General features: G+C 42.1%; 1 protein-coding gene across 1 annotated transcript in view; it reads right to left on the bottom strand.

Moving 5' to 3' along the window:
* MBD2 (methyl-CpG binding domain protein 2) overlaps nucleotides 1-6,833 on the bottom strand; it is a 66,159-nt gene extending 59,326 nt beyond the window's left edge. Inside the window, exon 1 of the mRNA XM_028102873.2 lies at nucleotides 6,180-6,833. Within this exon, the coding sequence (XP_027958674.1) occupies nucleotides 6,180-6,718 (539 nt within the window). The 5' untranslated portion in view covers nucleotides 6,719-6,833. The remainder of the gene's footprint in view (nucleotides 1-6,179) is intronic.
* Between the last annotated feature and the right edge of the window lie 5,467 nt (nucleotides 6,834-12,300).

Genomic DNA, 12,300 nt, shown 5'->3' with positions numbered 1-12,300 from the left:
TTATTTCTTCTAATTTAAGTGAAAGCTTTTAAAATGACAGTGACCAGGTGCCTGGGTGGCTCAGTTGGTTGGACAACTTCCTTCAGCTCAGGTCATGATCCCAGGGTCTGGGGATCAAGCCCCACATTGGCCTCCTGGCTCAGCGGGGAGCCTGCTTCTCCCTCTCCCTCTCCCCCTGCTCATGCTCTCTGTGCTCTCTCTGTATATCTGTGTCTCGAATAAAAATAAATAAATAAATCTAAAAAAAAATAAAAATAAAATGATGGTGATCTATAGCTTGCTCCTTAGGGAACATGTTGCCTATATGAATATCTGAGAAATAATAGGGTCAATCCTAAATTAAATATATATATGGAGAGAGTAAGAGAGAAGGTGGGAAACATTTCTGAACAAAATGATCATTTCTATTACCTAGAATAAAACTGCTTTAATTATGTTAATTTACCACAATTTTTCTTTTTTTTTTCCTCTCCAATATTACACAGAGCTGGAAGATCATCTTTTGGTACAACAGCTTCACTACCAAAGATGATTTAAAATTTACCCTTTGTCAACTTGAGGGTGTAAATATAGGAACTAATTACATGGTTTTAGTAGCCTGCCAAGCTCAATAAAGTAGATTAGGCATGAAATGTTGCAATATTTGAGAATTACAAGTAGGGATCTCTATGGGAGGTAGCAGGGTGGTTAAAAGTTCTGGGTTAGGGCACCTGGGTGGCTCAGTTGGTCAAGCGACTGCCTTCAGCTCAGGTCATGATCCTGGAGTCCCAGGATCGAGTCCCGCATCGGGCTCCCTGCTTGGCAGGGAGTCTGCTTCTCCCTCTGACCCTATCTCCTCTCATGTGCTCTCTCTCATTCTCGCTCTCAAATAAATAAATCAATCTTAAAAAAAATAAAATAAAATAAAAGTTCTGGGTTAAATCCCCTGCATCAGGATTCTAACTCAGCCCTTACCAACACTACAACCTCAAGCATATTACTTAACTTCCCTGTCCCAAGTCCCCGTCTGTAAAATGGAGATAATTGTACCTATAGCTAACAGGGACCCAATAAGATAATACATGGAAAGCATTTAGCAAAATACTAATAGCTGCCAGAACTATGAGAGCTGTGACACAAAACACACACAGAATTAAGACACGTAAGACCTTATACTAAAAAAAAAAACCTATAGTCTCAATGGAATTCAAATATTGATTTCTCACATATCTTTGCACTATAAGCATTTTACTTACCATTTTCACTGTATCTCTAAAATGCTTTCTGGCCTTCTATAATACCCTCAACATTAATGATGAAAATAAGGAACTGGAAAATGTTTGGACTTAATATCTCAACCAATTTCATCCCAGCACACCACTAGATGATATAAAGCAAAGGCTAACAGGTCATTTAAGACTTGTTTCACAAATTTTTTAAGAGTCACATCAACTGGTAAACACTTAGCATCTACGTGTTCAGCACTGTACCTAGGGGGAAAGACAGCTATGTGAGAGTGCCATAGGTTCTATGTAAATGAACATGAGAGTAACACAGGGGACACCAGGCTGAACTACATAGGGATGGCCAGAAAGCCGTATTAGGGGAAAAGACAATTTACTGAAAGCCAAAGAGACTTTAATATTTAAGAACTGTGACAATGAATCTCTCCCCTGGTCCATTCTGTTAGTTTTTTCCAACAAAGACTATATGGCAGAATTTTTTTTTTTAAGAGAAAAGAAAAAAAAAGAAGGAAGGGCCTGGTTCAACTCTGACATGCTCAATGATTCAGAATTCATGCCCTCGATGCAGCATACCAGCTTTTGGTAACAAGTCAGATATACCTACACATTTTTTTAAACCTATTTATATGTTTAGCCCACACAACTTGAGTTGTTTTACTTAATTAGTCCTTAAACATATCTGAAGCTTCAAGAGATCTATGTATTTATTTTAGTGATCTGAAATTGGATCCTTGTGACACTATGAGGTACAGGTAAAGTCACATGCCCTTTACAAACCGACAAACCACAGGACCAGGAAGGGTAGTGACAAGCTCAAGGCTGCACCAAACGGTTAAGTGCAGAGTTAGAAGTCGGGCTCCTGACCTCTTCACCCCTGCGCGCTGCTGCCTTCCCCAGACACTTCTACCTTTATCACATCACTCATGACTTTACAGACCTCGGTTACACTGCCTCGGGGTCCTCTTCTTTCCAGATCAAGGTGAAATAACTTCAGTCCCTCTTCATGCACCTGCTCCCTACGATTATTCTAATTGTTCTCTGGTTCCCTATATCCTTTTTTCAGGGAAGTGATCAGGTACAAATGCATCATAATTTTGATACAAGAAACAAAAGTATTTACTATTATGTTTCCAAAATCCAACCACATATTTTATGGCAGCAGCTTAACAGTTTACCATGACTCCCAGATCTTTAACCCTAATTATAACTGAAAGTCTAGAAACCAACAAGTTTAGACTTGATAAAAAAAAAAAAGGACAAGTTGGCTCCTGTAGGGTCCTATGCAGAGGAAAATAATATTTCAAAAATATCAGTCAGCAACTGCAGGGAACCAAAAACTAGAAATGACAGGAGTCAAAGTAAACCAGTTAGAAAACTATTTTTCACATAACGGGTTCATATGATGGCAACAAACTTTTCAGAAACTATTACTAATGGATCCAGCACTTTATCTAACCATACTTTTTTTTAAAAACACACTTTGTATGATAATATATGAACTGCCACAACACTATCAGTAATCCTGACAGAAGGCGTAATTATATTGCTTAACTGGCAACTCGAGGCACGCCTTCCTATTAGAACTTGGCAGTCTCGGGAAACAGTCAAAACACCATTTTACCAAAATTTGAGGCTTTCCCGATGAGCTTAATTTCAGCCCAATTAATAAGGGTAAGCCACGCCCTACGTTAACAGGCACAGATTTGTTTAAATTAATCTCCCCAGGGGCAGGCTAATTCAGGAGTTAGCGTTATTAGAATCTGTGTGAACAAATGGGTGCAGGTGTTCATATTACCAATGGGAGAGTTAACTCTTAACCCGCCTATTAACAGAGATGGCTGGTGTTTGTGAGCTACTGGTTTTTTAACGGGTGAGGCATATATGGGGATACTGACATGCAAAGCTGTGACAGTTTGGTTGAAAAAGAATGTGTTCACCTTCACTATGAGTAGGTGCCCTCTATCATTCATAACTGCAAACGGAAGTCAAAGTCAGAACAACTGCTGTATTACAAATACCACATCATGCTACCGTGTCCTACAACCTCTGAATGTAACCTCTCAGAAGGGAATCAAGAGTGAATGTTACAATCCCGCAAAGTAACTAACATTTTGTAGGTAGTCAATAAACAATTAGACAACATTCCTTCCAACCCTGAACTAAACACATGTGGCACAAATCTGTTCCAAGTGTCTTCATTTTGTATAAACAAGTAAAAAGCAAATCATGCTGCACTAATAAAAAGACTTTTTTTTTTTAAGATTTTATTTGACAGAGAGACACAGCGAGAGAGGAAACACAAGCAGGGGGAGTGGGAGAGGGAGAAGCGGACTCCCCGCTGAGAAGGGAGCCTGATGCCGGGCTCAATCCCAGGACCCTAGGATCATGACCTGAGCCACCCAGGTGCCCCTAATAAAAAGACTTAAATTCTGGAAAGTATCACTATACTGGTTTCTCATTTATTGTAAGATGAATTTGTTTGTAAAGTTCTTTTTAAATTGATTATATCAGCTTTTCTACCATAAAATATTTATTGAGTTTGTATTTAAAAAGTTAACATTGAGGGCGCCTGGGTGGCTCAGATGGTTAAGCGTCTGCCTTCGGCTCAGATCATGATCCCAGGGTCCTGGAATCAAGTCCCGCATCGGGCTCCCTGCTCCTTGGGAGCCTGCTTCTCTCTCTCTCTCTCTCTCTCTCTCTCTGTCTCTCATGAATAAATAAATAAAATCTTTAAAAAAAAAACAGAACTTCCATTAAAATATTAAAAAAAGTTAACATTGAAAAATTTACAACACATTTAAAATTAATACTAAGTGACCACAAACCAAAATGAGCACTACAGCAAGATGCCTTTTTGAAATAACTTTTCCAGCTATTGCAAGGAAAACAAAAAACACTCCGCAATAACCCAGTTAGTCTGAATACGTCATTCCAAATCCAAACAAATTATATCCCAGGAGAAATGCCATCGAGAGTGAAATTCAAAGTCTAAGATGCTCTACTGAGAATAGTCACCTATTCCTCAAGGAGTTCAATCCCACAGAATATTCTTGTAAAATATAACTGGCTACAAGACATTAATACATAGTTCACAGAAAGAAGATAGCATACTACCTGCTTAGAAAGAAAACATAAGTTGTTAATGAAAGAATGTGCAAAAGTGAACAATTGTGAATAGCACTAAATGACAACAAGTGAACTTGAGAGGAGTAACAATTTGTTCCACAATAACCTTTTTGGTATTACTGAAGTAAATTTAGTATTTAATAATGGGGAAATATAAGATTATCACCTTTGTTTAAAATAAAATTGCCATTTTATCATTTAAGATTTCAAAGTAAGTGGTCTCAGATCAAGTGACAAAATAAGTTCTAATGCAACACCACTTTCATTTTTTTTCCTTTAAGAGGTGAAATAAATTTACAGAAACTATTTTTCCATATATTTGAGCAACCATCAAGAATATGTTCACATTTACGTATTTTCCAGGGGTGATCACATTCTTGTGTGTATAAACACATACACACAAATGTTTGTATATTTTTTTTTAACCTTTCAAGACTATTTAAAAGTACTCTCAATTCATAAACACTGTAGAGTGTATGTGTATGTATTCCCCTTCCCCCGCTCAGGGGCAATGTATTAACCTACTTGATGAAGAAAGTAAATCCTTCAGAACATTATTCCAATGGCTAAACGCCTGGCAATAACTGGCTCCAACACCAAAATGTATTCCCTGAAAAATGATTCAAACAGCCCACAAAAATGGCCCTCCACACCACTGAATATAACATATTTATATTCTCTTCTATAAATAGGATGGTTTATTTTTTTTAAAGATTTTATTTATTTATTTGAGAGAGAGAGAATGAGAGATAGAGAGCACGAGAGGGAAGAGGGTCAGAGGGAGAAACGGACTCCCTGCCGAGCAGGGAGCCCGATGTGGGACTCGATCCCGGGACTCCAGGATCATGACCTGAGCCGAAGGCAGTCGCTTAATCGACTGAGCCACCCAGGCGCCGAGGATGGTTTATTTTTAAAAAATTTGTAAATTTGTTGATAAGAAAATTCCACTGATATCAATAGCCACAGGCACTTTCCTGAGCTTACTGGATCATCCAATGACATGGACAGCATGAGCACAGGATTGCAAGATCACATCAGGGTGAAAACCTGAATCATTTAGACCAAGATTTCTCAAACTGGTGACATCTGGGCCTGATAATTCTTTGTTGTGGGGACCATCCTGTGTATTATAGAATATGTAACAGCATCCCCGGCCTCTACCCACTAGATGCCAGGAGCACACCCTCCCAAGGTATGAGAACCAGAAATGTCCCCAGACATTGCCAAACATCCCCTGGGGGACAAATTTTGGTCTAGGAGTCTAACAACATATTACAGTGTTTCACTTTTCAGAAATATGTTCTGCAACACCAAGAGAGTTCCAAGAAACTTCAGGCATTCCAAGTGGCTACTTTATACCAAACTTTCCTGGATCTCACAAAGTAACCGAAGCCTTATTACTGCAGATAGTGAATTCTTCCACATGTGCATGATTAAACACTCTTATGATGATGAATCTGGGAAAGGCTGGGACAGGAGCCAACAGTGACTGGGTTTTACAGTTTCGATGAATTACACCTTCTTTTAACCCTTCTATGGACTAACCATCCTTGCCAGAGTACCCTTTTTTCCACAAACCACTTTCCCCAGCACCGTCAACAGTAAGACGCCCTCCTCCGGGTTCTCACCACTCAGACACTGTGCCTGTCCTGTCACTGTTCTGGGGTCAACTCTCACCCGAGGGCTCAGGGACCTTCCACTAAGAGGCCAGCCTGTCTTTGCCATTTCCCTCGGGTCCCGCTCTCATCATGACATCCCCTGCCCCGGTCAGCTGCTGACCCCTGACCCCGACCTGACCCCGCTGACCCCACCCCGCCCCCAGGGCGGTACCTGAAGTAGTAGACATCGCTCTTGCCGGCACTGAGCCCAGATTTTCGGATCACTTCCTCCTTCTTCCATCCGGGGGGGAGGGCCGGGCAGTCCATCCTCTTCCCGCTCTCCGTGGCCCGGGGTCCCCTGGGCCCCGGCCCCGCGCTCCCCGACGGGAAAGGGACCGGCTCCCGCCGGGGGGCGCCGCCGCCACCGCTGCTGCCGCCGCAGCCGCCGCCGTCGCCGCCAAGGCCGCCGCCGCCACTCGGGGGACGGCCGCGGCCCCGGCCCCGGCCCCGGCCCCGTCCCCGGCCACGGCCCCGGCCCCGGCCACGGCCACAGACGCCGCCGCCCCGGCCCGCCTGCTTCCACCGCCCCCGGCCACGGCCGCCGCCCCGAGCGCCTTCCCTGCGCACGCCGCTCACCGGGGACGGGGCGAGCGCGCTGCCCTGGCCCCCCTGCTCTATGGCGGAGTCGCCGCCAGCGCCGCTGCCGCCCGCCGCGCTCTCCCCCTCCTCCTGCTCCGGGCAGCAGCGGCCTCCCCCCGGGTGCGCGCGCATCCAGCCCCCTCCCCAGCCGGCGCTGCGCTTCTTCCGTAACCGAGCCCTTGGAATCCCGGAGACCCGCCCCGCCCGCAGCGCGGCGCGCGGGGGACGCGCGCAAGCATCATAGAGCGGACGCGCACAGAGCGGCCCTCCCGCTCGGGGCGTGGCCCCGGCCACCGCCTCTTAGGTCCTCCAAGAGTTCGGGGCGGCCATATTGTCTCCACCTCCTCGAGGACACGCCCCCGACCCCACCCTCTCCGCCCCCGGCCGCGCCCTTCCGGCCCCCACCCCCACGGTTTGCGCAGAGCCCGGAAGGCGGGTCGGGCACGGAGTCGTTTGTAGAGGAATGTCAGAAGGACTGCGGTTAGTTTATTTCCTGTAGGGTTAACTTCCCTCTCTATATGATTTTAATCCACGTTTGCTTCCCAGTTAATGAATAACAAAATATCTCATTTTATATTCACTAACTCGACAATTCATTTAAGGAGGTAATAGATACCCAATACCCCCTTTCCCGCCTCTTTCTACCAAAACTTGCCAGGGAGCTCAGATTGAAGAAGTGGGTCAAAGTGTCCCTTAATGAATAGAGTATCACTATGCTCGAAAGTCTGGCTTCTGGGTTTAGGTCCCTGGATTGATTATCCTCCAGAAACTTTGCAAAGCTGTAAGAAGAAAAATGGCAACCTGGAACATTCCCTTCACTTCTACGGGGTTTGCCCCTAAATTCCTAAAATGACCAGAACCCCTGAGTCCCCCTAGAATTTACCATATTTCTGAAGATTTTTTTCTTAATTTAGACTTCCTTGTGTAATGGCCTTTGACAATTATCAGTGGCCTTTGGCTTGGTAAATACTCCCTTGAAAGACTAACCTAACCCACTGTGACAACCTCCTGGAATCTGTGTGGAATTCATTCGGATCTGCCAACTCATTCAGGATTGAGTTTAAAGAATAGTGCCAAACTGATTAAGAAAACTGATTTAAATTCCGGAGAAGCACATTTTCTATGGGATGCTTAATACTTACAGAAATGTGCTATCCAAATTCAAGATGATAGGTGAAGAACTGTTTGGAAGACTGAAAAATGTAATGCACATTTTATCAGAATGATGATAAATTTCAGTCTTTGTACACATAGGACTTAAAAGTTGAGGGCCGAGTTCAATGTATAGAAAAAAATGACTAATGGAAAATCAAAATTTATTTGACTTGCCTTTGCAGTATATGCAAATACTAATTCATACACACAAATTTGACTCTGAGCTTAACCTTAGATCGCTTTTGATGTCTTTGATTTGAGATACATTAAGTTATAGGTTCCCTCCAAGAAAACAATGTAGGAATGTGTTCAGCAAGAGTTGGAAATTCAAGTCAAATTCCCAGGAGAGTGGTCAGTTCTGGAGTTGTGTTTTTAGAAGTCATGTTGTGAAAGTGATAACTGAAGGAAACTCTGCAAGCAAATAAGATCTCCAAGGAAAAACATATATGGCTAATAATAATAATAGTAATTATTTATTTATTTATTTATTTATTTATTTTTAAAGATTTTATAGAGAGAGACACAGTGAGAGAGGGAACACAAGCAGGGGGAGTGGGAGAGGGAGAAGCAGGCTTCCCCCTGAGCAGGGAGCCCGATGCGGGGTGGGGGGGGTGGGGGGGCTCGATCCCAGGACCCTGAGGGCATGACCTGAGCCGAAGGCAGACGCTTGACGACTGAGCCACCCAGGCGCCCCAATAATAATAGTAATTTAAAAATAATAGAAATAAAAACTGGACCAAGAATTAAATGTTAAGGAACACCTACAATTCGGCTCAGGTGAAGGAGTTAAGGTCAGAGAAAAATGAGATCAAAGTTTGGATGACAAACACTCTGTAAGAGAAAGGGTTTTGATTTTCACACCTAACAAAACAAAAATCGCAGTAAAAATGATAGTTGAGAAAATACATGGGAAAGGATAATACTTTTGGAAGTTTTTATTTTTCCATGCTTTGTCATGGAAAGGCTATATAGATCAAGGGGTATAATGGATATAAAAGGCATGTTTAAAGGAATAAATTACTACGAATTCAAGGTAATTACTTTGACTTCTACTACCAGATTCCATTTACTAAATCATAGTTTAATGTTCCCTCCGTTAAGAAAAAATCCCATTTAGGTATTTCAAAAGGCTTTCTGGGTCACAGTTGAATTTTTCTGCTGTGATACCATAAAGCAAAGTATAATTTTTATTTATTTATTTTTTTAATGATTTTATTTATTCATTTGAGACACGGAGATACAGAGAGAGAGAGAGAGAGCATGAGCAGGGAGAGAAGCAGAGGGAGAGGGAGAAGCAGGCTCTCCGCTGAGCCAGGAGCCGGATGTGAGGCTCAATCCCAGGACCCTGGGATCATGACCTGAGCCGAAGGCAGACACTTAACCATCTGAGCCACCCAGGCACCCTATTTTTTTATTTTTTTATTCTCCCACTAAAGGAACAAAGAAATCTAATTAAACATTAAATTCTTACAGGGCCTGGATTGAGACCCTAAAGGTATTGAGAAAAGGTGCTAAATACTTAAAAGATAGATCACTTTGTTTCCCTTAAAATATTGGACAAATAATACACCACTTATGGAAAATGGATTTTATATCACTCCTTGATGAATGGCAATGTTTTTCTCAAGCAGTAGAGTTGTGACCAAATTTTTCAGTTTTATCTCTCTTACAGTGGAAAAGGTCTAGTAAGACCTTTTCAAAAGTGAAAAACAACGAGGGAGAATTAAGTATGAAATCTGGTCCATTAAACAAACAATAGAGATTTAACTACCTCTGATCTCTGCTTCCCAGGTGTAAAAGCAGGTGCTGAAACACCAACTGTCACCCCTGGAAAACTATCCATTCTTTAAAGTGTTTTCTCCTTTATTGTTTACCTGGTAAAACTGAGGTTAAGCCCTTAAAGAAAAAGCAGTTGCCAAGAAAAACACTGTACCTGTTAGTTTATGTTTTTATTAAGAAAAATAGAACAAATTCAGTGAATGAAACTAAAAAGACCTGTTGGGAGGTGATGCCTGTTTTGAGATCTATATATTTTATTGACAAATATACAACCTACATTTGAATTTATGAGTGTAATAAGATACTCAGTAAAAGACTGATTTAAACATTGGAAAATCCTTGCTTTTTCCCGTGAGCATATTTGGATCAAGTGACGACAGGGGCATCACTTTCCTCTTTTACAGAGTTCAAGAAGCATGGTCAGAATTTATCAAGATATTAAATACAAGCGAGAGCATAGCCAAAAAACATTTTCCAACTCCAATTAGCAGGTTTTATGATTCACTGACTTGGCCCAACTACTGTTCACCTAATTCCCAAGCAAAATGAAATGCTGCTGGCCTGGCCTGTCAGGAAGCCGATTGACACTTTCAAGTACATGCAGGATAAATAAAGATTTTTTTAATTGCTTTCCACTTGGAATGACTACAGAGGAATCTTACACTGCAGAGTTCAAACTGAAAAAGAGAAGAGTTAATTACTTGAAAGGCAAGAGAAAACAAGGAGAGGTAAATTTTGAACCAAGGAAATTTATTTCAGAAGATGGTGTCCGGGACTTTAAAATTGTTCTGCTCCTTGTTACATTAGCTATAGGTAAGTGGCTGGTATTAAGTGTTCAGGATTAAGAGATGGAGAGATGCTTATTTGATTTAACTTCCTAAAAATAGAAAACACCGTGCTACCCGTAAAAAGAAAATACGCTTTAGGTTTCAGAGCCCCAGGGTCCCACTTAACACGCTAAACAGTGGTTCTTAACCTTAATTCTGGCTGCAAAACACCAGAATGCTGGGACACATGATCCATGAAAAATGAGGGCTGAATGTGGGTGGTGTTCACCAGAGGGGGAGGGACAGCAAACCAAGTAAATAGAGAAATGCTTCTTGCCAGCAGATTTCATGATGTAAGTGGCTTTCACCTATGTCTCTGGAAGTAGCAGAGCTAGAACTAAAGCCCAAGTCTCTTGACCCCAAGTTCAGAGTCTTGTGTGCTTAGCTGCTTTCAAACTGCCGTATTATCTCTGCCTTCTTCACCCTGGAATTTGCTCCTTTGTTTCCACCTCCACCCCCACCTCAGTGCCTTTCTTCTAGACATCACTTCATTCAAGGAGCCTTTCTTGACTCCCCAGTACCTCACTCCTGCACCCCCTGGGCTGTGTGCTACCACTAGGTATTTCCCCCTTCCATTTATTGTAATTAGTTGTTTCATTGTCTTTCCCTCTACCAACCTAGGAAGCCGTACTTCATCTTCACCATGGCATCCCCCTGCAGAGTAATAACAGCTGTTCTAGTCAGAAAATGTGATTAGGTTTCCATGTCCCAAGAGATATTTAACAATAAATTTGACTTAATTAAAGGTGGGCTTAAATTCACTTTACAAACATGCTTGATTGTAAGATAGTTATAACACTGTCTTTACAGTAGTCTCTTCTGCATGAATTGAAAGTAATTTTATTCGTCAGTTCCTCAAAAAGGTTGTGGAATATGTACCATAAAAGACTTAATCACAAAATGAGACTGTACTTCTAAACAACCATTTCTGAATTTGTGTATTTATCTACATTTATGTTTCTGCTCTTTGACTACAAATAAGTTGATTCCTAATATTCTCTAAAATAATGTACACACACATATATTTCACTGTCTTTTGTTTATTGTGGAATCCTTTACAAAGTTTTCCTCAGAGTATTTTCTTTTTGGTTTTGCTAATTTCTAATTTACCCCTAGTCTGTGGTTTTAGCATGGCTTTGAAAAAAAAAAAAAACCTAATAGGGGCGCCTGGGTGGCTCAGTCGGTTGAGCGTCTGACTCTGGGTTTCAGCTCAGGTCATGATCTCATGGTCGTGAGATCCAGCTCTGCATTAGGCTCTGCACTTGCAGGGAGTCTGCTTGAAGATTCTCTCCCTCTGCCCCTCCCCCAAGCCACTCACTCACTCTCTCTCAAATAAATAAATAAATCTTTAAAAAAAAAAAAAGGGGGCGCCTGGGTGGCTCAGTTGGTTAAGCGACTGCCTTCGGCTCAGGTCATGATCCTGGAGTCCCGGGATCGAGTCCCACATCGGGCTCCCTGCTCAGCAGGGAGACTGCTTCTCCCTCTGACCCTCCCCCCTCTCATGTGCTCTCTCTCTCTCTCTCTCTCAAATAAATAAAATCTAAAAAAAAATAAAAAATAAACTAATAGCAAGCCCATAATTTGGCCTAATGATCCCATTCTGAATTACTTTCAGACTTTATATCCCAACTCTTTGTCTACCTCAAGACTTCCCAACAAGTTCATCACAGTTATACAGTTAATCTGGAGTCCTCACATTGCTTAATTCTAGGCATTATTCATGTCACATATTCTTCTGCATAGCTTGGAAGTCTGTCTGCTGGGGTGGAAAATGGGAAGAGCAGTGATCAGGCCACTTTCTCTGTCACAAACTGTGAGAGACACATTGCTTAGTCTAATCCAACACCCATTACCAACTTCACTATGTAGAGACTAGGAAATCTAAATACTCACCCTCCCAGGCTACTTTAGGTGAGAGCAGGGGAGAGCTGGGAGTGATTCTGAAAAAAGTTT

Source organism: Eumetopias jubatus, unplaced genomic scaffold (assembly GCF_037043125.1).
Source record: "Eumetopias jubatus isolate StellerSeaLion01/CBP00866 unplaced genomic scaffold, mEumJub1_p1.0 scaffold_16, whole genome shotgun sequence".
NCBI lineage: Eukaryota > Metazoa > Chordata > Mammalia > Carnivora > Otariidae > Eumetopias > Eumetopias jubatus.
Note: the sequence above shows the minus strand (reverse complement) of the source record. Positions and strands in the feature narration are given on the sequence as shown.